Source organism: Rhinoraja longicauda, chromosome 31 (assembly GCF_053455715.1).
Source record: "Rhinoraja longicauda isolate Sanriku21f chromosome 31, sRhiLon1.1, whole genome shotgun sequence".
Taxonomy (NCBI): Eukaryota; Metazoa; Chordata; class Chondrichthyes; order Rajiformes; family Arhynchobatidae; genus Rhinoraja; species Rhinoraja longicauda.
Genome location: NC_135983.1, coordinates 29,247,933 through 29,274,747, shown reverse-complemented (window position 1 = coordinate 29,274,747; position 26,815 = coordinate 29,247,933). Strand labels below are relative to the sequence as shown.

Here is a 26,815-nt window from a genome sequence, read left to right as displayed (position 1 = left end):
TAGACTGCGGCCCCTGGTTCTGGACTCCCCCAACATTGGGAACATTCTTCCTTCATCCAGCTTGTGATTTTATACGTCTCTATAAGATCCTCTCTCATCCTTCTAAACTCCAGTGAGTACAAGCCTAGTCTTTCCAATCTTTCCTCATATGACAGTCCCTCCATCCCAGGGGTTAACCTGGTGAACCTTGGTGTAAGTTCATCGTTTTGCCTGCCAATGAGGTGGAGCTGGGCTTTGTGCACAATCAGACACAACCAACACGAGTTTGTACGCCTTGTTGTTTGTACGCCACCTTCCCCTCAAGCCAACAATCAACCATAGTACAACTCCTTGATCACCATCTGCTTTGATCTGTCCTTTTTTGCACCTTACCTTTCCATATCTCTAGTTTCCCTCTCCCCTAACTCTCAGTCTGAAGAAGGGTCTCAACCTGAAACGTCATCCATTCCTTCTATCCAGAAACGCTGCCTGCCCCGCTGAGTTACTCCTGCATTTTATGTCTATCTTTGGTGTAAACGAGCATCTGCAGTTCCTTCCTAAACACTATAAAAACATTTATCTGGAGATTCTACAAACTTCATCAAGAAGAACTACTATCCAAGATGCCTGATAAAAGCAAGGCTATTTCTCGGCAGTGGAGGATAGAATATAAGTTATGTTTGTCAAATATCTGGCAGCTTTTAGGAGCAGACCATCTCTGGTGCCCAGTCCAGTCCTCGTTCAGCAAACACAAGAAGGATCAATAAATAAGCAAACAAGAGTGGGAATTCTGATTCAGACCAAAGAATGTCTGAAGAAGGGTCCTGATCTGAAACGTCACCTATCCTTTTTCTCCAGAGATGCTGACTGACCCGCTGTATTGCTCCAACACTTTGTGTCTATCTCTGGTATAAACCAGCATCTACAGTTCTTTGTTTCTGCAGGAGAAATCCTTGTTTGTCTGAAATAATGTCACGGGATATTTTATGACTATCTGAAAGGCTTGGTAAAGTCTGGGCATTAGACACTCGAGTGTTTTCCTAAATGTGAGACCCAAATCCCTGGCACAGGCACTGGACCCACAGCTGTCTGTTTCAAGGTTGACAGTGGTACCCCTTGACTAACAAGACACACTTATCCACCAGACCACACGGTACTTCCCCACAAAGACATTGCCTTGTGTTTTAATCGGTTTAAACAAGCAAGAGTTCCCAACCTGGGGTACATTTACCCCCGAGGGGGTAAACTTCACCGACCCAGGGGGTAGATTTGTTGATTCTGGATTTGTACACATTGACTGACTGTGTTTGGTTCTTGTACACTGGTACCCGTTCATTAGTTGTTCAGAAATAAGTGAAATAACATTGTTATGTGCTATTATTATTGTTATTTGAACTTAAAATAATAATGTTAAAAACAGTATTTTAAAATGTCCCCTTTGTCGGTTGCTTTATTATGGTGGAAGTGTAAACTCAAATTACTGAACAAAACAGGGTGGAGGTAAATTTACTTTCGAAAAGTTGCAAAGGGGTAAACAGGACGATAGGTTGGAAACCCCTGGTCTATACATTCAATCATTACCTTGTTTGCTATGTCACCCGGGGGTTGCTTCAGCCGTTTGGGGATGTTCCTGGCTTCAGTCTCATAAAGCAGGGACCTGTTCTTGAGTAACTGGAGGAACTGGCAGATCTGCTTGTGGACAGCCTCTGACATAGTGCTGTCGGTGGCATGGAAGTAAACTAGACCTTGCTTTGCCTTCAGCATCCAGACTAACAGGCCCGTTTTCACCAACGAGTAGTACAGCACGGATCCAGAGGTGGCGTCCACGATGCTGTAGAGCTTCTCCAAGCTTGGGATGGCTGATGACAAAGACGGATCCTCAGAATTATTCCATGCTGACAGTTCCTCCTCCATTAATGCGCATGTTAGAAATCTGTGCCTCCTCCCTGCCTCTGCGTACTGCAGTGCCATGACGTGCTCACCTATTTTCTCAAGAATTATCTGGATCACATCGTAGCTCTCCACAAGAATGTGAGTAACTTCCTCAGGTTGCACGATGCCTTCCACAATGGCTTTCCTACTAAGCCAGTGGTAATGTGCTATCACGTCCTTCACGGCTTTGCAACCTTTCGCTAGTTCATTTGCAGAGTAGGAGAACTGACAGCAGCATGCAATCTTGAATTTACATTTGTACATCAGCTCACCTTCACTTGCCTCCTCGGCAGCCTCCAGTGCCTGCTCATAGAAGTACAAGGCATGCTGATAGTGCCCTGTCCCTTTGTAAACCTCCGCTAGACCCAGAGCAGTCTGACTCCTCAGTTTAGGTGTATCTCCCATCCTGTTGTGATCCCATGCTTGTTCATACCAAGTTGCTGCCTCTTCAAAGTTCTCCATGATACTGTTAATGTCCCCAAGCCTAATCAGTGCTGCCAGTTGAAGTTTGCGGTCTCCTCCAGCTCGGGACATGTTGAAGCTCTTGTGGGCATGCGACATTGCCAGGTCATAGTTGCCCAGTGCAGCGTGAACTGAACCTATTGCTCCATGGGCCTCAGCTGCTGCAGTGCTGTTGCCCAGTACCTTGCTCAGATCACAGTATTGCTGGTAGCTGTTCACTGAGTCACTGTAAAGCCCCAACTTCTCCTGTAGCTTTGCAACCTGCAACACAAACACAATGAATCACCGTCTTTTACTGACATTCCCTGCTACCCTAATCCAATCTAGAAACCGGCAGCCATGGAAATATTGCAGACCTTTAGTACCAAGGATACACTTGGTTAGAAAAACACTTGCTGTTCCACTGTAACTTCACTGTCCTCATTGTGGATCTATCATTACAGCAACAGTTACAATCTGAAACATTTTTTTTTAAATTGTATTATAATGTTCAAGGCATTTTACAGAAACGTTAGCAAACAATATTTGTTGCTGAGCCGTTTAAGGAGCAATTAAGCAGGACTCCAAAGACTGATTTTAAGTAGCATCTTTAAGGAGAAAACAAAGAAATAAATGTGGACATGAGCAGGAGGCTCGAGCTGGAGAAGCAGAGAGCCTGGGTATCAGGGGTGTGGGGGGTGGGTGGACTGGACAAGAGAGCCTGGGTATTGGGGTGAGTAGGTGCGTGGACTGGACAAGAGAGCCTGGGTATCGGGGTGGGTGGGTGGGTGGACTGGACAAGAGAGCCTGGGTATTGGGGTGAGTAGGTGCGTGGACTGGAGAAGCAGAGAGCCTGGGTATCGGGGGTGTGGGGGGTGGGTGGACTGGAGAAGCAGAGAGCCTGGGTATCGGGGGTGAGTAGGTGCGTGGACTGGAGAAGCAGAGAGCCTGGGTATTGGGGTGAGTAGGTGCGTGGACTGGACAAGAGAGCCTGGGTATCGGGGTGAGTAGGTGCGTGGACTGGACAAGAGAGCCTGGGTATCGGGGTGAGTAGGTGCGTGGACTGGACAAGAGAGCCTGGGTATTGGGGTGAGTAGGTGCGTGGACTGGAGATGCAGAGAGCCTGGGTATCGGGGGTGTGGGGGGTGCGTGGACTGGACAAGAGAGCGCAATAGGAAACCATCAATCCAAAGGCATCTCCTGGGACTGAAGCACAGTGTTCAGTAGCTCGACTGTGGCCCGACTGTCAGTTCTGGGCTCAACCCCCTGCCCCACACATGCAAATGTGCCAGAAACACACAACAGCAGACAGGCAGAATATATCTGAATTGAGTTTTTATGTGTTTCGTGGGTTCTTCTGAAAAGTCTCCAGAGCTGATATCACCAACCCTCGTTCACCAACTTAGTATATAAAATAAACACAGGTTTTAACTGAATGGCTTTAAATGATTTTTTTTTTTAAACTGCTGATGCTAGAAATCTGGAACAAAAATGGAAAATGCCAGGAATCCTGGGCAGCAAATGTGGAAAGAGAAACAGAGTTAATGTTTCAGCTGTGAGATCCTTCAACAGAACAGTTCAGGCAAAGACTTACTGATCTGAAACCCTGAGAGTTGTGAATCTGTGCATCAGAAGGCACAGATTCTCTGCCACAGAAGGCAGTGGAGGCCAATTCACTGGATGTTTTCAAGCAATGCCAACATACCATTCCCGATGTTGGGGGAGTCCAGAACCAGGGGTCACAGCTTAAGGATAAGGGGGAAGTCTTTTAGGACCGAGATAAGAAAACATTTCTTCACACAGAGAGTGGTGAGTCTGTGGAATTCTCTGCCACAGAAGGTAGTTGAGGCCAATTCATTGGCTATATTTAAGAGGGAGTTAGATGTGGCCCTTTTTGCTAAAGGGATCAGGGGGTATGGAGAGAAGGCAGGTACAGGCTACTGAGCTGGATGATCAGTCATGATCATATTGAATGGCGGTGCAGGCTCGAAGGGCCGAATGGCCTACTCCTGCACCTATTTTCTATGTTTCTATGTCTATGTTTCTAAGAGAGAGTTGGATATAGCTCTTCGGCCTAACAGAATCAAGGGATATGGGGAGAAGGCAGGAACGGGGTACTGATTCTGGATGATCAGCCATAATCATATTGGCTGGTGGTGCTGGGTCGAAGGGCCGAATGGCCTACTCCTGTACCTATTTTTCTATGTTTCTAAACATTGACTCTGTTTCTGTTTCCATAAATGTTTGCTAACCTGCTGTGTATTTCAAGCATGGTACCAATGATTTACAAAAACAATGCAACCAATTTCATAGCAAATAACCAAGTGTTAACCTCTCGTACGATAGCATCACCAAACGTAAAGTTGCAGTTCCCACAGCAGCTAACAGACATACACTGTAATTACTCGCGATAAAGCCAGCAGATGAAAGATTCCACAGATTGATGCCCAGTTTGGCAGGCCTACCTGTGACATGAGAATAAACAGCTCACCTTTTACTCTGCGGGGTGTACAAGAATTGCAGGTAATCTCATTGAAATACAGACAATTCATAAGGTAGTTTGGCAGCAAAGATGCAGGGACTGATGTTTTCCTGGCTGGGATGTTTAGAGGAGCTCAACATAAGGGGATGTTTATTCAAGAGGGCGGGCTGAGAATCGTTGGAATCCATGACACAAGTTACTGTGAAGGATCATTATCTCACAGGTTCAATAGAGATTGCGGGACTTTTAGATATGAATAGAATCAGCTCCTGACCAGCCTGTGTTTCCTGACTCCACTGTCACCACTGTCACCACTGTCACCACTCCTCTCTCTTTTCCATTGCGTCTCATTAAATGGGTAAAAAGACTTAGTCCTGCTCCACTGAGCATTGAGATCAAGCAAAATATTTGAACGACAAGTGCTCTTCTCCAGCCCTAAGCCCAACACTACCGGCATTTATTACAATTACGTGCAGCCCAAGCTCACAATTACCTTGTGCCACCTGCAGCTCATTTCACAACAGCTTTCTACACGATGTACCTTACAGGTTTTGTTTTCCAGTCTAGAACCTGTGCAGTGATGCGTGTGAGTGAGTGCCTTGAGCAATCTACTGCAATATGTGCATTCATTATTATGCCGGTTATTTATTTTAATGATAATAATAAACTTGCTGCAATCTTTTGTCACGTTGCCATTTGTGGCATATAAAGCATTCATGGTGCATTATTTTGAATCTTTGTTAGCTTCAGTAGTATTCAGGATATGTGTGTTTCCTTGCCCCCAAGCAAGCAGTAAACATCTTAGAGTCTTACAGCGTGGAAACAGGCCCTTCGGCCCAACCTGTCCACTGGCCAACATGTCGCATCTCAACTAGTCCCACCTGCCTGCATTTGGCCCATACTCCTCTAAACCTGTCCTGTCCATGTACCTGTCTAAATGTATTTATCAATGTTCAATTGTATTACAATTAGCACAGGGTGGATATGGACAATGGAAGCCATATGTCCAAGCCATAACCAAAACAGTTTCCTTCACCCACTCTGCTCCCTGGTTTACCCCTGAACTCCGCGTGATGAAAACTCATGCCCGCCAACTTGAAAGACTCCGCAACAAAACAGGTCTCACAATTCACTCCCAAGCCTACAAAGACCACATACAGCACTATAAAGATGCCCTCTCCCATGCCCACTCCACCTACTACTCTCAAATAATTCACTCTGGCTCCGGAAACCCAAAAACACTCTTCTCTACAATAAACAAACTCCTCAGCCCCCTGGACACCATCTCCCAATCATTCACAGTTGACAAATGCACCACTTTCCTTTCATTCTTCCAAAGCAAAATAGACAACATCTACAGCACCTTAACCACCAACGTACCTGCTCCCCCTCAAACCACCTGCCCCCCCCTTATCCTGTCAGCCCCTGCCTTAGTTCTCCCCAATCTCCACCACCGACCTCTCTGACTTCTTCACAGGAATAAAAACTGCCACCTGCTCTCTGGACCCCATCCCCTCCAGCTTTGTCAAGGCCTGCCTTCCTGCTCTCTCTCCACTTATCACTGCAACAATAAACTCCTCCCTGTCCACTGGCATCGTCCCGCCATCCCTCAAAATCGCTGCTGTCACCCCCATTCTGAAAAAACCTGGTCTAAACCCTGACACCCCAAACAACTTCAGACCAATCTCCAACCTACCCTTTCTGTCCAAAGTTTTGGAACGTGCTGTAGCTTCCCAACTCAAATACCACCTCTCTACCAATAACCTGTATGAAACTTTCTAATCCGGATTCCGCTCAAACCACTGTACTGAAACTGCGCTCCTCAAAATCACAAACGACATTCTCCTCTCCTCCGACGCTGGCAACCTCAACATCCTCATCCTACTTGACCTCAGCGCCGCCTTTGACACCATAAATCACTCCATTCTCCTCACCCGACTTGAAACCTCCCTTAACATCACCGGCACAGCCCTATCCTGGTTCAAATCTTACCTCTCTGACAGACACCAGTTCATCTCCATTAACAACTGTAAATCCCCCACCGCTCCCCTCCCCCAAGGTGTCCCCCAAGGCTCAGTCCTTGGCCCCCTCCTCTTCATCCTCTACCTGTTCCCCCTTGGTCAATTAATCCGCCGTCATGGTCTCAACTTCCACTGCTTCGTCGATGATATCCAGCTCCTCATCTCCACCAAGTCAATCTCCCCCACCACACACTCTACACTGACAAACTGCATTACTGAAATAAAATCTTGGCTTCAATCAAACTTCCTCAAACTCAATTGCAACAAATCTGAAATCATCATCATTGGTCCAAAAACGCTCACCAAATCCACCCAAAACTTCATCCTCAACATTGATGGTCTCCCAGTATCCACCTCACCTCACATCCAGAAGCTTGGAATCATCCTTGATCAAACCCTCTCCTTCGACAAACACATCAAACACATCACAAAGACAGCCTTCTTCCACCTCAAAAACATTGCCCGTCTCCGTCCATCCCTCTCCTCCACAGCTGCAGAAACCCTCATCCACGCCTTCATCACCTCCCGTCTGGACTACTGCAACAGCCTCCTCTATGGCGCACCCTCAAAAATCATCAATAAACTTCAATACATTCAAAACTCCGCTGCCCGTCTACTCACACACACCTCGATCCGTGACCATATCACCCCCGTCCTTTATAAACTCCACTGGCTCCCCATCCCCCAGAGAATCCAGTACAAAATCCTCCTCATAACCTACAAAGCCCTCCATAACCTGGCCCCATCCTACCTGACCGACCTCCTCCACAGGCACACTCCCACCTGCACCCTCCGCTCTGCCGCTGCCAATCTCCTATCCCCCCACATCCGGACTAAACTCAGATCCTGGGGGGACAGGGCTTTCTCCATCGCTGCTCCCACCCTATGGAACTCACTACCCCAAACCGTTAGAGACTCCCCCACACTCACCACATTCAAAACATCGCTGAAGTCTCACCTGTTCAGTACTGCCTTCAACCACTGAAGGTCACCTCACCTTCTGTCTCCTTTCTCTGTTCATTTATTTATTTACTTATTTATCTATTTATTCATTTCCCTATGTTCTCAAAATCTCTGTAAAGCGTCTTTGAGTATATGAAAAGCGCTATATAAATAAAATGTATTATTATTATTATTATTATTATATGTCCAAGACATTGCTACCAGGGCCTGGGCAGTTGGATTTCTGTTCAAACTTCCAGTAGAACCCATGTGATGAGGTCCTGTGAAGATGAAGTTGCTTGAAGAGCCCGGGGGACCACTTTCCCAATTTAGATACCAGTCCCCAGATGCCCAGACAGAACTGGAAGTGACTTTGCCATTCCTGAGTTCAACGGCCCAGTTGAGTCCCTCCAGCTCTGCTCGTGTTTTGTTTTACAGCAGTAATAATAATAATAATAATACATTTTATTTATATAGCGCTTTTCATATACTCAAAGACGCTTTACAGAGATTTTGAGAACATAGGGAAATTAATAAATAGATAAATAAGTAAATAAATAAATGAACAGAGAAAGGAGACAGAAGGTGAGGTGACCTTCAGTGGTTGAAGGCAGTACTGAACAGGTGAGACTTCAGCGATGTTTTGAATGTGGTGAGTGTGGGGGAGTCTCTAACGGTTTGGGGTAGTGAGTTCCATAGGGTGGGAGCAGCGATGGAGAAAGCCCTGTCCCCCCAGGATCTGAGTTTAGTCCGGATGTGGGGGGATAGGAGATTGGCAGCGGCAGAGCGGAGGGTGCAGGTGGGAGTGTGCCTGTGGAGGAGGTCGGTCAGGTAGGATGGGGCCAGGTTATGGAGGGCTTTGTAGGTTATGAGGAGGATTTTGTACTGGATTCTCTGGGGGATGGGGAGCCAGTGGAGTTTATAAAGGACGGGGGTGATATGGTCACGGATCGAGGTGTGTGTGAGTAGACGGGCAGCGGAGTTTTGAATGTATTGAAGTTTATTGATGATTTTTGAGGGTGCGCCATAGAGGAGGCTGTTGCAGTAGTCCAGACGGGAGGTGATGAAGGCGTGGATGAGGGTTTCTGCAGCTGTGGAGGAGAGGGATGGACGGAGACGGGCAATGTTTTTGAGGTGGAAGAAGGCTGTCTTTGTGATGTGTTTGATGTGTTTGTCGAAGGAGAGGGTTTGATCAAGGATGATTCCAAGATTCCGGATGTGAGGTGAGGTGGATACTGGGAGACCATCAATGTTGAGGATGAAGTTTTGGGTGGATTTGGTGAGCATTTTTGGACCAATGATGATGATTTCAGATTTGTTGCAATTGAGTTTGAGGAAGTTTGATTGAAGCCAAGATTTTATTTCAGTAATGCAGTTTGTCAGTGTAGAGTGTGTGGTGATTTTTGTGTAGCAGTGATTTTTGATCATTCCTGCTGGCCATTTTTAAGTCTGCAGATGAGACTAAAGTGGGTGGTATCATAGATAGTGAAGATGGTTATTTAATAAAATTGCAGCAGGCTCTTGATCAGCTGGGCAAGTGAGCTGAGGAACAGCTAATGGAGTTTAATGTTAATAAGGCTGAGGTTTTGCATTTGGAAAGTCAAATTTGGGCAGGACCTACACAATGAATGGTAGGGCCCTGGGGTTGCAGAGCAGAGGGATCTAGGAGTACAGATACACAATACCTACCTGATAATAAGCAAATGTAATATCCTGACTGCAGCTACTAAGCGGTCCCCCTATTAGATGCTCCAGGTACTTCTTCCCAAAAGTCAATGCTTTCTGGTACTGATGAATAAGACAATAGGCTTCAGTCAGGTTCAGATAGACAGCCTTATCTCTCTCTGAACTCCAGAATTGTCTGCGGCTAGGAAAAACACAGCAAGTCAGCATCATTTCAACATTGCGGTCATAATACTTCAGGAAACAAACTATGGACTCAAGGGGAAATAAAGTGTGAGGAGATAGCTGAGTATTACTACTGAGACTCAGGAGCATCTTAACATTGGATAACTTCAGTGTTCTACAATGACATCAATTATTCCATTTATAAGTTCATATGATAGGAGCAGAATTAGGCCATTCAGCCCATCAAGTCTACTTCACCATTCAATCATGGCTTATCTATATTCTCCCTCCTAACCCCATTCTCCTGACTTCTCCCCATAACCTCTGACATCCATACTAATCAAGACTCTATCTATCCCTGCCGTAAAACTATCCATTGACTTTTCCTCCACAATGTGGCAATGTGTTCCTCTGTGGCAATGAATTCCAAACCTCCTCTGGCCCCTCTCCAGAGCCAGCACCTCCTCTGGCCCCTCTCCAGAGCCAGCACCTCCTCTGGCCCCTCTCCAGAGCCAGCACCTCCTCTGGCCCCTCTCCAGAGCCAGCACCTCCTCTGGCCCCTCTCCAGAGCCAGCACATCCTCTGGCCCCTCTCCAGAGCCAGCACATCCTCTGGCCCCTCTCCAGAGCCAGCACATCCTCTGGCCCCTCTCCAGAGCCAGCACCTCCTCTGGCCCCTCTCCAGAGCCAGCACATCCTTCCTCAGATATGGTGCACAAAATTGCTCACAGTATTCCAATTGCGGCCTGACCAGCACTTTATTGAGCCTCAGCATTACAGCCCTGCTTTGTATACAAGCCCTCTCGAAATAAATGCTAGCATTGAGTTTGCTTTCTTTATTACCGATTCGACTTGCAGATGAACCTTTTGAGAATCATGCACCAGCACTTCCAAGTCCCTTTGCACCTCCAATTTCTGGTTTGAAAATAGTCTACGCCTTTATTCCTACTACCAAAATGCATGACTCCACACTTTGCTCCACTATATTCCATCTGCCACTTCTCTGCCCACTCTCCCAACCTGCCAAGTCCTTTTGCAGAGTCCCTGCTTTCTCTACACTACCTGCCCATCTACCTATTTTCGTATCATCCGTAAACTTGGCCACAAAGCCATCGATCCCCTCGTCCAAATCATTAATTTTCAACGTGAAGAGCAGTGGCCCCAGCAGCGATCCCTGCGGAACTCCGCTAGTCACTGGCAGCTAAACAGAAATAGCCCCCTTTATTGCCACTCTGTCTTCTGCCATCCAGCCAACCTGATATCCATGCTAGTATCTGCCCTCTGATACAGTGGGCTCTCATCTTCATGATATCCATGCTAGTATCTGCCCTCTGATACAGTGGGCTCTCATCTTCATGATATCCATGCTAGTATCTGCCCTCTGATATAGTGGGCTCTCATCCATGCTAGTATCTGCCCTCTGATACAGTGGGCTCTCATCCATGCTAGTATCTGCCCTCTGATACAGTGGGCTCTCATCTTCATGATATCCATGCTAGTATCTGCCCTCTGATATAGTGGGCTGTCATCTTCATGATATCCATGCTAGTATCTGCCCTCTGATACAGTGGGCTCTCATCTTCATGATATCCATGCTAGTATCTGCCCTCTGATACAGTGGGCTCTCATCTTCATGATATCCATGCTAGTATCTGCCCTCTGATATAGTGGGCTCTCATCCATGCTAGTATCTGCCCTCTGATACAGTGGGCTCTCATCCATGCTAGTATCTGCCCTCTGATATAGTGGGCTCTCATCCATGCTAGTATATGCCCTCTGATACAGTGGGCTCTCGTCCATGCTAGTATCTGCCCTCTGATACAGTGGGCTCTCATCTTCCTTAACAACCTTACTGGTGGCACCTTATCAAAAGGCTTTCTGAAAATCTAAGTACACAACATCTACTGACTCTCCTTTGTTTGTCCTGCTATTTACTTCTTCAAAGAATCCCACAAATTTGTCAGGCAAGACCTCTCCTTCCCAAACTATGCTGACATCGGCCTATTTTGTCGTGAACTTCTAAGTACTCTATAAACTCATCCTTTATAATGGACTCTAAAATCTTACTGACCACCGAAGTCAGACCTGTAGCTCCCACTATTCTGCTTTGCTCCCTTCTTGTGCAGCGGGGTAATATTGGCAGTTTCCCAATCATCTGGGATCACTAATGACTCGAGTGATTTATGACAAAAGAAATATCAGCTTGGTTCAGTTTGTTGCACTCTCATTTTAAATCTAGAGGCCAAAGCTTGTCTGTCCCTCTGGAGATTCTGAGCTCACAATGAAGGCTTACAATGTAGCTCTGAGGGAGAAGTAGACTTGCAGGTTTTCCACTGTGCACCAGGTATACTTAGTGTCTGGAATAAAAGTACCAAACCCTCTGAAACACCGCCACTATCTGTAGAATATTGGAATTTAGAAACATTTGTAAACCATTTAGCCCCTCAGACACACAGACTGCAGCACTCAAATATGCTTTCAGCCCATTGGGTATGTGCCAAACATCAACCATCTATTTACACTCCTTCATTATTAATAATAACATTATCATGTATTATATAGAAATATAGTTAATAATATATTAACTACATTAACTAACATATTAACTACATCAATCCTGTTTTATTCTTTCCACGTTGTCAAAACTGGGAAGGTCGCACACCCGAGTGAGCAGGAAGGACACTGAAGTTAAGAGGACACACACACTAGAGTCAGAGGACAGAAACAGACAGGTAAGACTGAAAGCAGTGAAATAGATGTTTGAGGTGTTACATTTTTCTATATCCAGTTGTCTATCTTCTTTGATTCTATGCCCTAACTTCAATCATTTACCTTGTGGGTAGAGGCTGTCTTTCGTATGGGGACTGCTGATGACTTGGCTGCTGTTCACCGTGTTCCCCGATTGCAAGCAGTTCAAGCAGGCACTGGATGGCTTCTTCAGGTTGTCCAATTTCCCTGTGTACCTCTGCCAGACCTTCGTAACACTGCAAGCAGAATCCCGGCTACATCTTACACCACTCTTCCATAAGAACCTTTACATTATAAGCCAGATGAGGTTTCAACTTGAGAATATAGCACAGAGAAATTGTGGGGTCTAATTCATTGTCATATACTAGCTAAGATGTCTTGTTATTAGACTGGGTAAGATATAAATTTAATAAAATCTGCAGATGCGGGATGTTTGAAATGAGATGCTGTCTGATGTGCTGAGTTTTTCCAGCATTTTCTTTGTTTAACTATAGGTGAAGACTAATGCTGGCTAAATCACGTGAGGTGTAAAACAATGCTGTTACATTGGGATTTGTTCCCTGTGATCCCCATTTGAAGTTGATACACCTTCTACCTTCTGTGGTACAGTAGTTCCTACATTTAGGTTCAGGTATATTATTGTCACATGCACCAGGGTACAATGAAAAGCATTGTTCCACATACTATCCAAACAGATCAGATATGCCATATGTAGATACAAGCAGTTCAAACTCAAGTGCAATAGATAAAGCAAAGGGGAAGATGCGGAGTGCAGAATATAGTTATCTATGTGACAAGTTTTTAAATGGCAGAGGTATTCAGGACATTCTAACTATATTAAAATCTCAGTAAATAATTAAAAGCATGAAATGTTAACAGATTTTAAAATCTATAAATAAATGTTAAGAGCAAATTGATTGATTTTCCCCTCCTATTCTGCAGGCTGGGAAACTTATACAAATGAGTTGGACCGAATGCAATTCAGACTATGTTAGTAGACCCTGTTGAGCCTGGCAGGGGATCAGTGGAAGTCAGCATCTCCTGCAAGCATGAACTTCACTGGAAGCGGCAACAACATCAGGCCTTTCACTCACTACCCTGGCAACAGCCAAGGCCAGGCAGTCCAAGACCTGTGCAGTTCATGCTGAATAACTGGTACAGGTTCTCCCCGGCTTATGATGTGTCGACTTGCGATAGTTCGTCTTTGTGATGGTGCCAACGGCAGCGACCCGTAGCGAGCTGCCACTCGCTTCCGGCCACGTGACCGCGTGTATTACAATACTTTCGATTTCCGATGGGTTTCTCGGAACGGAACCCCATCGGAAGCTGAGGAGCAGCTGTACTATAATACTATAATACCTGTACTATCGTACTATAATACGAGAAACATCCTCCAATTAAATGAAGAGAAAGTCACAGAAGATAGGCACAAAAGGCTGGAGTTACCCAGCAGGTCAGGCAGCAGGCATCTCTGGAGAAAAGGAATAGGTGACGTTTCGGGTCGAGACCCTTTATCAGACTATCTGAAGAAGGGTCTGGAACTAAACCTTATTCCCTTCTCCCTTATCATGTATCTTGTACACTGTGAATGGCTCGATTGTAATCATGTTTTGTCTTTCTGTAGACTGGTTAGCACACTACAAAAGCTTTTCACTGTACCTCGGTACACGTGACAATAAACTAAACTGAACCTTAAACGTCACCTATTCCTTTTCTCCAGAGATACTGCCTGACCCGCTGAGTTGCTCCAGCTTTTTGTGTCTATCTTCAGTTTAAACCAGCATCTGCAGTTCCTTCCCTCACAAGAGAAAGTCACAACTGATCTGGGTTGACCTCTGTCGTGGATATAATCCAATAGGAAACCTATTCCTGCCCACAGCACTGCATTCCATGATAGATCAGGAGGGAAAGACGAAGATCAATGCTGCCCTGTTTTGTACCTTGACTATTTCTTCAGTGCTGCCCAGCCTCAGTGCTAATTTCAGACAGTTTTCATAGGCCGCTTTGGTCATGTCCATTTCCTTCATTGCTGAATAGGACGTGGCGTGGATCATGTGGAACCGCATTCTGATGGAATCGCTCGTCGTAGATTGATAAAGCTGGACGGCCGAGCTGACCAGCTGTACGCAGGGATTGTGCAACGATGCATCACAGAGCAGCTTCCCAATCTCCAGCAGCACCTCGTCCGGCCCTAAACAGCAGATGTATGCTTATCTCAAGACTGTCACAACTGTCAAGACATAACGTTTCAATAATACAATGCTGCAAATCTAAAATAACAAATACACATGCTGGAAATGCACAGCAAGTCAATCAGCATCTCCAGACAGAAAAACAGGATTAGTGTTCCAGTTCATCATAATCGGAGCTTTCATTCATTAAGGTTGATCTGATGAAAAGATTGTTTTTCATATGTTTGAGAAATGCAAATGATGTTTATCGGGTAGTATTTGTTTTCTGTCATAGCGGCCGGCCACAAAGGATTGTAGTCACTCGCATATTAAGATATATTGGGCCTGAGTGCAAGTGGCAAATTACAGCCCCCCTTTACCACGACCCCCTGTGGAAGCAACAAGCCTTGGTGTACCATTAAACATCTCAGGAGCTGACAGGACTATCGTTGGGTGAATGAACCAAACTGTCTCCTGCAACCATCGACCCTGTGGGACCCATGGCAGACGTGTCAAGTAACTAGAGGCCATGCTTAAGATGAGATGGTTGAGATGGAATCTCAGGAATAATGTGTCACCCTGAAGGTGGGTGCATTGTGGAAAGTACTGCCTGAAGACAGGTACTCTCACAACATTTAAAGAACATCTGACCCGTGAAGCACCAAAGCACAGCGGGGGGTGTGGCACATCAGTAACTCAATTCCCAGCCTCTCATCAATGTAGCAGGCAGTGGAAAAACAGGAGAAAGATTGACGCTGGATTTTAAAGGTTCTCTAGAGCAGGATAATAAATCGAGTACCTTTGTCATCAAAGTAATTGTCCTCTACTTCAGTGTTGCATAGTTTCTTGGTGATCTTGTAAAGTTCTTTCACCAGCTCATTCTGATGCATTGGATCAAGTTCCAGACAGCGAAGCATAGACCAGAAGGCCTGCTGGAGATTGCCAAGACACCCATTCGCCAGAGACACCAAGTAATAATTCTGTGATGGAACACAAGCAGCAGGGTTTTAGCACAAAGACACAGAATCTCACCCTGTGATTAGCTGTCCCAGGTCTGCACTTCCCTGCCTTTTTACTGTTTAAATCTGTAGTTTTCAACCTCACCTGCCCAACGTGTAATGCATGGGGTACCAGGCCTCGGCTCTACCTCACCTGCCCAACAGGTAATGCATGGGGTACCAGGCCTCGGCTCTACCTCACCTGCCCAGCGTGTAATGTGCGGTACCCTGAGCTGTCGGGATTTAATGGGGTGAGCCATTACCCGGCCCGACTGCAAAAGACCAAAGTTAAAAAATCAACATGAAGAGTTTAAAACTGCTTTTGGAGGTTGTCTGAAGAAGGGTGTCGACACGAAACGTCACCCATTCCTTCTCTCCCGAGATGCTGCCTGACCCGCTGAGTTACTCCAGCTTTTTGTGTCTACCTTTGATACTTGTCAGATGGAATATCAGTTGGGAGGCTGCCCAAGAATGGAAGCAGATGCCTCCGTGGTCCGCTGTGCTTTGTCGACCGTGAGCAGCAGTGCGCAGCAGAGATTGATGCTGGGTCCAACGCTGTTTGTCACTGACATTATCCATTTGGATGAGACTATAGTTGACATGGTTAGTAACTTTGCAGATGGCACCAAGATTGGTTGTATAATATGAAGTGAAAAAGGTTATCTAAAATCACAACAGGATCTAGATCAGCTGGAAAAGTGAGCCAAGGATTGGCAAGTGGAATGTAACTTGGACAAGTGCACATAACTGCATGTTGCTAAGTTAAACCAGGAAGGATTTATACAGTAAATCACAGGGCACTGGAGGGTGTCTTAGAACAGGGAGACTGAGGAGTACAACTACATCGTTCTCTGAAAGAGGCAACATAGGTGGACAAGATGGTGAACAAGGCATTTGGCAGTCTTGCCTTCATCAGTCTGGGCATTACATAGAAAAGAGAACATTACAGCACAAGAACAGACCCCTTGTCCCTAAATGTCCATGCCCACCATGACGCCAGGTTAAACTAATCCCCTCTGCCTGCATATGATTCATATCGCTCAATCTCCTCCAGATCCAAGCCTATCGAAGACCCTCTTAAAATGCCACGATTGTATCTGCACCACCGCACCTCCAGCAGCGCGTTCCAGGCACCCAGTATCCCTGACGACATGTTCCAGCATGTTCCAGGCACCCAGTATCCCTGGCAACATGTTCCAGCACGTTCCAGCACCCAGTATCCCTGGCAACATGTTCCAGCACGTTCCAGGCACCCAGTATCCCTGGCAACATGTTCCAGCACGTTCCAGGCACCCAGTATCCCTGGCAACATGTTCCAGCACGTTCCAGCACCCAGTATCCCTGACGACATGTTCCAGCACGTTCCAGCACCCAGTATCCCTGACGACATGTTCCAGCATGTTCCAGCACGTTCCAAGCACCCAGTATCCCTGACGACATGTTCCAGCACGTTCCAGCACCCAGTATCCCTGACGACATGTTCCAGCATGTTCCAGCACGTTCCAAGCACCCAGTATCCCTGGCAACATGTTCCAGCACCTTCCAGGCACCCAGTATCCCTGGCAACATGTTCCAGACACCTATAAATCCCTGTAAAACACCTGCCCCACACATCGCCTTTAAACTTTGCCCCTCTCACCTTAAAGAGATGCCCTGTAGTCCTTGACATTTCCACCCTATGAGAAGGGTTCTTTCTGACTGCCTATCCTATCTATGTATTTCATAATTTTATATATTTCTATCCAGCCTCCCCTCAAGCACAATCCCAAGATGTCAATCCAATTTTCCCAACCTCTCCTTTTAGGTAAATAGACACAAAAACCTAGAGTAACTCAGCGGGACAGGCAGCATCTCTGAAGAGAAGGAATGGGTGACGTTTTGGGTTGAGACCCTTCTTCAGATTGGTTAGGGATACATAGGTACATAAATACATAGACAATGGGTGCAGAAGTAGGCTATTCGGCCCTTCGAGCCAGCACCTTCATTCAATATGATCATGGCTGATCATCCACACTCAGTACCCCGTTCCTGCCTTCTCCCCACATCCCTTGACGCCGCTAGCCTAAGAGCTCTAACTCTCTTTTGAATGCATCCAGTGAATCGGCCTCCACTGCCTTCAGAGGCAGAGAATTCCACAAATTCACAACTGTCTGGGTGAAAAAGTTTTTCCTCATCTCAGTTCTAAATGGCCTACCCCTTATGCTTAAACTGTGGCCCCTGGTTCTGGACTCCCCCAACATCGGGAACATGTTTCCTGCATATAGCGTGTCCAACCCCTTAATAATTTTATACTGTTAAACAAGGACAGGTAGTCAGATCCCCTAAATCCAAGATAATGAGAGAAACAAATATTTTTCGTTTTGCACAATCAGTGCATTTAGCAGACTTTTTTCCTCCCCCAATTTTGAAACTGCCTGAGAGGGTTTTCCCCACAGGTTTTACCTGTGGAAACGTGGGCTGGATTTGGATCAGGACTTCTCCATCCATTCTGGCATCCTCATACTGTTTCATCTGGATAAGTGCCACTGCCCGGCAGGAAAGTAGCTCACAATTCTTTGGATCCAGCACGAGACCCTGGGAATAACTGTGGACCGCCTCCTGGTAATTCCCCTTCTTCAATGCTCCATCCCCCTGCACCTGCAGGCAAGCAACCTGCAACAGACACATGGTTAACAACAGGTAGTCAGCAGAACCCTTGTATAAACTCTGGCCAAAGGCAGGAGGACCAACTGTTTGCAATCAACCTTCACCTGCTGCTGAAGGGCACCTGCTCTTATACCGAGTGTATACAATAATAAAACTGTATTGGTCAGGAAAGGAGGTTTATAGTTTATTAAACTACATTGGTCAAGCCAGAATATACTGGAAAATTTGACAACACAATCCAAATATCAGGTTCAAAGCATAAACAATACACACGCTATCAAGCTCAGGCAAGGGCTGGCAGCGTCTCACTATTTCTGTGGAATTAACAAAATGCACCGCAGGAACAAAGTTGAAATAAGTGATTTCATCAGCAGCAGTGGCTCCAGGCAGTTCACTGATTAGGATGCGGCAGATCTAATTGGAACAGATGGGGTGAAATTTCAGCTGAGATAATGATAAATACAGTGGACTGTAAACAAGGACCTGGCACCTTTAGGACATAACTTTAGAAGATGAGGAGGAATTTCTTTAGTCAGAAGATGGTGAATCATGTCTAACAAATAAGATAGCATGTTTTGATGACGTAACTGAGAGAACCTTGGAATGAAATAAACTTTATGTATTATATACTGATTCCAAACAATATTTGATTCGTTGCTACATAATGGGCTTGTCATCAATACTGAAGCCAGGAGCTGTAGCAATCTGGGTAACAGGAAACACACTGTAGAAGTGAAAGATTGTTTTTCGAACTGAAAGAATGTATACACTGGAATTCCCCAGAGGTCAGTAAAAGAACGTGTGGATTGATTAGTAAAGGGGGGGCATGGTGGCACAGCGGTCGAGTTGCAGTCGTACAGCACCAGAGACCCGGGTTGGGTCCTGACCACGGGTGCTGTCTGTACAGAGTTTGTACCTTCTCCCCGCGTAGGTTTTCTCCAGTTTCCTCCCACACTCCAAAGATGTACAGGTTTGTAGGCTAATTGGCTTGGTATAATTGTAAATTGTCCTTAGAGTGCGTAGGATAGTGTTAGTGTACAGAATGGTCGCTGGCCAGCGTGGACTCGGTAGGGCAAAAGGCCCTTCTCCACACTTTATTTTTAAGCTGAATTAACAAATGTTTTTCTTGAAACTTATTACATCAGCCTGGGTATATAGGGCAGATTTTCCAAATTTACCTATGACACAAACTTGAAGGTGCAATGAACATAGAAAAGTATAGCACAAGAGCAGGCCATTCAGCTCACAATGTGTGTACTGAACATGTTGCCACGACCAACTCTTACCAACATTCACATAATCCATATCCATCCATTCCCTGCACATCCATACGCCTCTCTTAAATACCACTATAATATCTGCCTCAACCACCAACCCGGGCAGCACATTTCAAGGCACTCGCCACCCTCTGTGTTAAAAACCTGCCCCATCTTTAAACTGAACGACTTAATTCTAAAAGGGGTAAAAGAACGGAGAGATTTGGGGATATATGTGCAGAGCATGGATAGACTGGAAAGAGTGTGGTGGTTCCCCATGGAAGAGAGAAAGCTGTGAGTGAACTGATAGGTATTCAGAACCATGAAGGTAACAGGTAGGTAGGTAGTGAGTAGTGGGATCAAGAACCAGAGAACACAGAACATGGAGAACACAGTTTTGCAAAATAATCAAAGTCTCACAAGGACATTTACTTTCACATAGCAACGGTTAGCATGTGGAATGCTCGTCTCAGGGGAGTAGTGAAGGCCGATGCAATAGAGTAGCATTCAAAAGGCACTGACAACGATCACAAATGAAAGAAGGTCTAAGGCCACAGAGAAAAGGCAAGGGAGTGAGGCCAACTGGAGCCCTGAATGCCCTCGGGCCTGCTGTGATCATTCTGTGGTCTTCATGCTTGTTTCAGGTAGGGAGCCTTCATGGATAAAAATGTTGGATTCTTATGCGGGAGCTAGCTTACTTCCGAGAGAAATGTGATTTAAAATTCACATTCCCAACATTCTTTTCACATAAAATGATGCAATGAGAGCCAGTTTTTCCGCTGTCTGCAATCCAATCTAACCTAACAGAGTTTATCATGCAACCTGATACATCATGGCCAAACACAGTAAATTGAAAACCTACTTCTGTGATGCTAAAATGCATCAGCTAGACTCACCAACTGATTGTAGCATGAAATTGGGTGACTTTATGGCTCAAATACCAGGTCAATCATGCCGGACACAAGAGTGTAACCACACACTCTTTACCAAGGCTCTTTATGCTTATTATCTCAACTAATTATCCCTTTTAACGTCCATGCCTGATTTTATCAAACACATGACGCTAAGGAAAAATGTTGTTCAGCCATGTTATTTAAGGAATAATATATGAATATATACCTTTTGAGAGTCTGCAGCCATGTCTGTTGAAAGTGACTCTAGACTGCAGGGGGGGTCATTAGGCACACTGCTCTGGTCAGCATTTGCGATCATCTTCACTCACACATCTGTCGGATCAATATACGTGTGATTCACAGAATTCTGAACAGAATACAGGTCAGATTTTAAACTTATGTCCTCAGCATCACTAGCATTCACCCTGAACTTCAAGAGAACAAAGACGGTATGCTTAATAGTACACAGGGAGAGATGAGTTTGCCACTGTACAAGAGATGTGAAACCTGTCCAGGGTAGTTACTATACCATATCTCAAGTACTTTTTAAGTCAGGCTGTATACAGTCTCACTGTAATACTGTCCAGACAGCATGTTATTCCACTTGCTAGGCGGGTATTATTACACACTTCAGCTCGACTCAGTAACTCCTGCACTTTCTATTTTAATGTAAAATTAATATTATTAAGGAATAGTATTCAAGGACAGAATACAGGAATTATTCAGCATCGGCAAAATAAAAAAATGCCTTAACATGAGCAGGGCTGGAAATAGGGAGAAAGAGAGAGAAAGAGAAAGGTAGAGAGAAAGAGAGAGAGAAATATGACCAAAAAAAACTATTTATTGAAAGGTTTTAATTTGCGCATTGATTCACTTACAGGGATGGTCACTTCCAAGATCTGTTTTTCTTTTCCAGTTAATTTCATCTGGTTAAAATTCAAGTCCTGGTAAGAAAGGTTATTTAAAATGTAAAAGTAAATAAAGTAAAAGAGGTTAAGAAAGTTTTACCTAGTTTCAAGAACAGGTAATAGAATCAAGTATTTAAGACCATCACGTTCCTCCATGGATAGAAAGCCATGTATCCCATTGTTTCTCGGTGTTCTACAGGGGAGAGGTTGCCTTCCAGGGGGCTTTCACAACACAGGTACATTACAATCAAACTCGAGTCTCAGGAAGAAATGTGGACAGGACTGAAGCAGCAAAACATGGACTGAACTTAGTAAATCTATAATCACTGGATCAAACACAAAACTCGATAACTTACTGCATTCATTTGAGAATCATAGTGAACCACCAAGCAGAAATAACTTTAATTCTCATTAATTCACATTTCCACATTCATTATCACCTCAGCCTAACCTCCCTTTAGTTGGGCTTCCTCAATGAAGAATAACATAAGTCAAGTCAAGTCAAGTCAAGTCAATTTTATTTGTATAGCACATTTAAAAACAACCCACGTTGACCAAAATGCTGTACATCAGTTCAGGTACTAAGAACGAACATACAATGGCACACAAACATAACAGCACATACATAAACAGTTCACAGCGCCCCCTCAGAGGGCCTCAAATGCTAGGAAGTAGAAGTAGGTTTTGAGCCTGGACTTAAAGGAGTCGATGGAGGGGGCAGTTCTGATGGGGAGAGGGATGCTGTTCCACAGTCTAGGAGCTGCAACCGCAAAAGCGCGGTCACCCCTGAGCTTAAGCCTAGACCGCGGGATAGTCAGTAGCCCCAAGTCGGCCGACCTGGAGATAGAGTGGTGGGTTAGAAGATTTTTGATATGGGAGGGGGGGTGGGGGGCAAGCCTGTTTAGGGCTTTGTATGTGAATAGGAGGAGCTTGAAGTTGATTCTGTACTGTACTGGGAGCCAGTGGAGAGAGGCCAGAATCGGGGTGATGTGGTCCCTTTTACGGGTACCCGTCAGGAGTCCCGCTACGGCATTTTGGACCAATTGCAGGCGGGACAGGGATGATTGGCTGATCCCAGTGTATAGGGAGTTGCAGTAGTCTAGGCGGGATAAGGTCAAAGAACAACATTTCATATTTTCAGACCACCATTTCAGCCATTCCAGTTTTGAACTTCCAACTTTTAACATTCATTTTTGTCTCCCTCTTGCTTTCTGGTGTTTTAGATTTCATTTGCTTTCATCCTCCATGCCAGCACCAACTATTCTCCTGATTTCTACCTTATCATCTATGTTACTCTCTCCACCTCTCTTTTTCTCTGCAACTTGTTTCATTTCTAGCTTTTCCCAGTTCTTATGAAAGGTCATCACCCTAAAACATTGCCTGTTTCGCTCCACAGATACTCTCGACCTGCTGAATTTTTCAGGCATTTTTTGTTACATTTAGGAAAAGAAAGAACATCACCTTCTTTAGTTATTTGGAACTTGAGTGCATATCCATGTATTCAATAAAAAATGCCAGAGATAATTGTCTTCAGCTCTTCCCAAGTTCCCGCTGCCACAGACAGCATCAGGGAACCTACTACGCATTATATTAAAAAGCACTGACTGCAATGCGAAGCAAACAATATTGGTCTTAACAGTTGAATACCTCCAGCCAAGTTACCCAACAAGATTAAAAATATTCTTCAGTCTGAAGAAGGGTCTCGACCCGAAACGTCACCCATTCCTTCTCTCCCGAGATGCTGCCTAACCTGCTGAGTTACTCCAGCATTTTGTGAATAAATCGATTTGTACCAGCATCTGCAGTTATTTTCTTATAATATAAGATTAAAAATAGTTCAGATTTATTCTTTCCACAAAATATAAAATAAAATATTGATGATTTGGATGAGAACGTACAAAGCATGATAAGTTTGCAGATTACACTAAAGTGGGTGGTAGACATAAAATGCTGGAGTAACTCAGCGGGTGAGGCAACATCTCGGGAGAGAAGGAATGGGTGACGTTTCGGGTCGAGACCCTTCTTCAGACTGTACTGTAGATAGCAAAGACGGTTGTCAAAAATTACAACAGGTTCTTGATGGCTTGGGCACGTGGGCTGAGGTTAATGGTTAATAGAGTTTAGTACAGAGAAGTCCAAGGTCGATGTTGCATTTTAGGAAGTAAAACTAGGGCAGGACCTGCACAGTGAATGGCAGGCTGGGGGATGCATGTCTTATGAGGACAGACTAGGCTTGGATCTGCTGGAGCTTTGAGGGGTGACTTAATTGAATCACAAACCAATCTTGAAGGATCTTCACAGAGTGAATGTGGAGAACATGTTTCCTATTATGGGAGAATTAACAACCAGGGGTCACTGCTTAAAAGTAAAAGGTCACCCATTTAAGATTGAGATGAGACAATATTTTTCTCTCAGAAAGTGCTGAGTGTTTGAAATGGAGTGCAAACAGTCATTGAATATTTTAAAGCAAAGATAGAATCTAAATAAAAAAAGGAGATGAAGGTTGCTACAGGTACATGGACTGCCTGGAGGTTACTATCTGCAGAGGGAGGTCAAAGGGGGAATTCTCCTGTTCCTAACTGAAGAAAAGCCACACTAAAATATCCAATTTCTTGTCACACATTTCCTCAACTTACAGATGAAATTCAATCATACACTGCTGCAGAGTATGAGCCATCCCAGAGCCTGCTATGACAGTTGGCTTATATCAGACTGCACAAATCAGTTCAGTTCAGTTTAGTTTATTGTCACGTGTACCAAAGTGAAAATCAGCATTGCAATCGGCCACTCGGCCCACTCACTCATGCAAGTCCAGGTCTATTTTCACCAATGGCATCAAGAATGCCTGACAAATCATTGGTCAAAAATCACTCTGCTCAGTCCGCCCAGGCCTACGTGATCTCCTTTACACTAAACACTTTATCTCCCCCTCCCATTCCCACACTGACATTTCTGTCCTGCACCTCCCCTCTACTGCCAGAGTGAGGCCAAACACAAATTGGAGGAACAGCACCTCATATTTCGCTTGGCAGCTCACACCCCAGCGGTATGAATATTGACTTCTCTAACTTTAGTGGGACATGCAGCATTATACATTAATGACTTAGACGAAGGGATTAAAAGTACCATTAGCAAATTTGCAGATGATACTAAGTTGGGGGGTAGTGTGAATTGTGAGGAAGATGCAATAAGGCTGCAGGGTGACTTGGACAGGTTGTGTGAGTGGGCGGATACATGGCAGATGCAGTTTAATGTAGATAAGTGTGAGGTTATTCACTTTGGAAGTAAGAATAGAAAGGCAGATTATTATCTGAATGGTGTCAAGTTAGGAGGAGGGGGAGTTCAACGAGATCTGGGTGTCCTAGTGCATCAGTCAATGAAAGGAAGCATGCAGGTACAGCAGGCAGTGAAGAAAGCCAATGGAATGTTGGCCTTCGTAACAAGAGGAGTTGAGTATAGGAGCAAAGAGGTCCTTCTACAGTTGTACCGGGCCCTGGTGAGACCGCACCTGGAGTACTGTGTGCAGTTTTGGTCTCCAAATTTGAGGAAGGATATTCTTGCTATGGAGGGCGTGCAGCGTAGGTTCACTAGGTTAATTCCCGGAATGTCGGGATTGTCGTATGTTGAAAGGCTGGAGCGATTGGGCTTGTATACACTGGAATTTAGAAGGATGAGGGGGGATCTTATTGAAACATATAAGATAATTAGGGGATTGGACACATTAGAGGCAGATAACATGTTCCCAATGTTGGGGGAGTCCAGAACAAGGGGCCACAGTTTAAGAATAAGGGGTAGGCCATTTAGAACGGAGATGAGGAAGAACTTTTTCAGTCAGAGAGTGGTGAAGGTGTGGAATTCTCTGCCTCAGAAGGCAGTGGAGGCCAGTTCGTTGGATGCTTTCAAGAGAGAGCTGGATAGAGCTCTTAAGGATAGCGTGAGTGAGGGGTATGGGGAGAAGGCAGGAACGGGTACTGATTGAGAGTGATCAGCCATGATCGCATGTGAATGAGCGGTGCTGGCTCGAAGGGCTGAATGCCTACTCCTGCACCTATTGTCTATTCTATGATAATGTCTTTTTCTGGATTGAATGAGTGTAGTCCCTTCTATCGACACGTTACCATACTACGATCATCACTACAAACGGATGCTACCTGACCCGCTGAGTTACTCCAGCACTTTGTGTCTATCTTCACAAACCAGCACCTGCAGTTCCTTCCTACACACCCCAGTTTCACATATTGATGTATAAGAAAATAACTGCAGATGCTGGTACAAATCGATTTATTCACAAAATGCTGGAGTAACTCAGCAGGTCAGGCAGCATCTCGGGAGAGAAGGAATGGGTGATGTTTCGGGTCGAGACCCTTCTTCAGACTGATATTGATGTTACTGATGTTACTTCTTCACATATTGATGTTACTGATTGTACTACTTGTTGTCACCTTCCCCTCAGCCAACCGTGACATTCCTTGATGGACGTTGTCTTTGAACTTCAGTCGTTTTCACACCTTGCCCTTCCCCACCTTTAGACTCCCCTCCCCTCCCCTCCCCTCCCCTGGCTACCCCGCCCATGCCCCGCCCCGCCCCTGGCCCTCCCCTGGCCTCCCCTGCCCCGCCCCTGTCCCGCCCCTTGCCCTCCCCTGCCCTCCCCTCCCCTGCCATGCCCCGCCCCTGTCCCTCCCCTCCCCTGCCATGCCCCGCCCCTGTCCCGCCCCCTGCCCTCCCCTGCCCTGCCCTGCCCGCCCCTGCCATGCCCCGCCCTCAGTATGGACAAGGGCCGCCCATCCCATCCCATCCCATCCCTCCCCCCCCCCCCCCCCCCCCACAGCATGCCTGCCCCGCCCCTCCCCTCCCCTGCCCTCCCCTCCCCTGCCATGCCCCGCCCCTGTCCCTCCCCTCCCCTGCCATGCCCCGCCCCTGTCCCTCCCCTCCCCTCCCCTCCCCTCCCCTGCCCGCCCCTCCCCTGCCATCCCCCCCCCCCACAGCATGCCTGTCCCGCCCCTCCCCTCCCCTCCCCTCCCCTGCCATGCCCCCCCCCCTCAGCATGCCTGTCCCGCTGCTACTCCAGCACTGATTTAGGTGGGTAATGTCCAGGCCTGGCCGAGGGGAAGTGCTGCCCCTGCCCCGGGCCCGGGCCCGGCCTCACCTGAGGCTGCGCTCACTCCCTCCACCTGCGGCCTCTCACCTGGCGGCGCCGCCCCCGTCGCCACGGCAACCGCCGCGACAATGTGCACGCGCACAAACGCCGCCGCGTCACCGGCGGGAACGGGTGCGCGCACAGCGAGCGCCCTCTGGCGGCGGCGGGAACGGGGGCGCGCACAGCGAGCGCCCTCTGGCGGCGGGAACGGGGGCGCGCCCCCTTTGTGTGCAGGGTGGAACCAGTTAAAACATAGAAACAGACAATAGGTGCAGCAGGAGGCCACTCGGCCCTTCGAACCTGTACGCACCGCCATTCATTGTGATCATGGCTGATCATTCACAGTCAGTAACCCGTGTCTGCCTTCTCCCCATTTACGGGTGATCGCTGGTCAGCCAGCATGGACCTGGTGGG

The 26,815-nt window shown here is 46.1% G+C and overlaps 1 protein-coding gene across 3 annotated transcripts in view; it reads right to left on the bottom strand.

The window, feature by feature from the left end:
- Nucleotides 1-26,484, bottom strand: part of LOC144608419 (uncharacterized) — a 108,107-nt gene extending 81,623 nt beyond the window's left edge. For 2 of the 3 annotated variants that reach the window (XM_078426163.1, XM_078426166.1), the window contains exons 1-9: nt 26,411-26,484; nt 21,235-21,300; nt 20,583-20,723; nt 18,004-18,213; nt 15,363-15,543; nt 14,333-14,583; nt 12,477-12,628; nt 9,487-9,664; nt 1,561-2,634 (exon numbers count right to left, since the gene is read on the bottom strand). In XM_078426163.1, coding sequence (XP_078282289.1) covers nt 1,561-2,634; nt 9,487-9,664; nt 12,477-12,628; nt 14,333-14,583; nt 15,363-15,543; nt 18,004-18,213; nt 20,583-20,675 — 2,139 coding nt within the window. In that variant the 5' untranslated portion in view covers nt 20,676-20,723; nt 21,235-21,300; nt 26,411-26,484. Of the gene's footprint in view, nt 1-1,560; nt 2,635-9,486; nt 9,665-12,476; nt 12,629-14,332; nt 14,623-15,362; nt 15,544-18,003; nt 18,214-20,582; nt 20,724-21,234; nt 21,301-26,410 lie in introns of those variants that run through there. The other variant, XM_078426164.1, reaches the window with a different exon arrangement.
- Between the last annotated feature and the right edge of the window lie 331 nt (nt 26,485-26,815).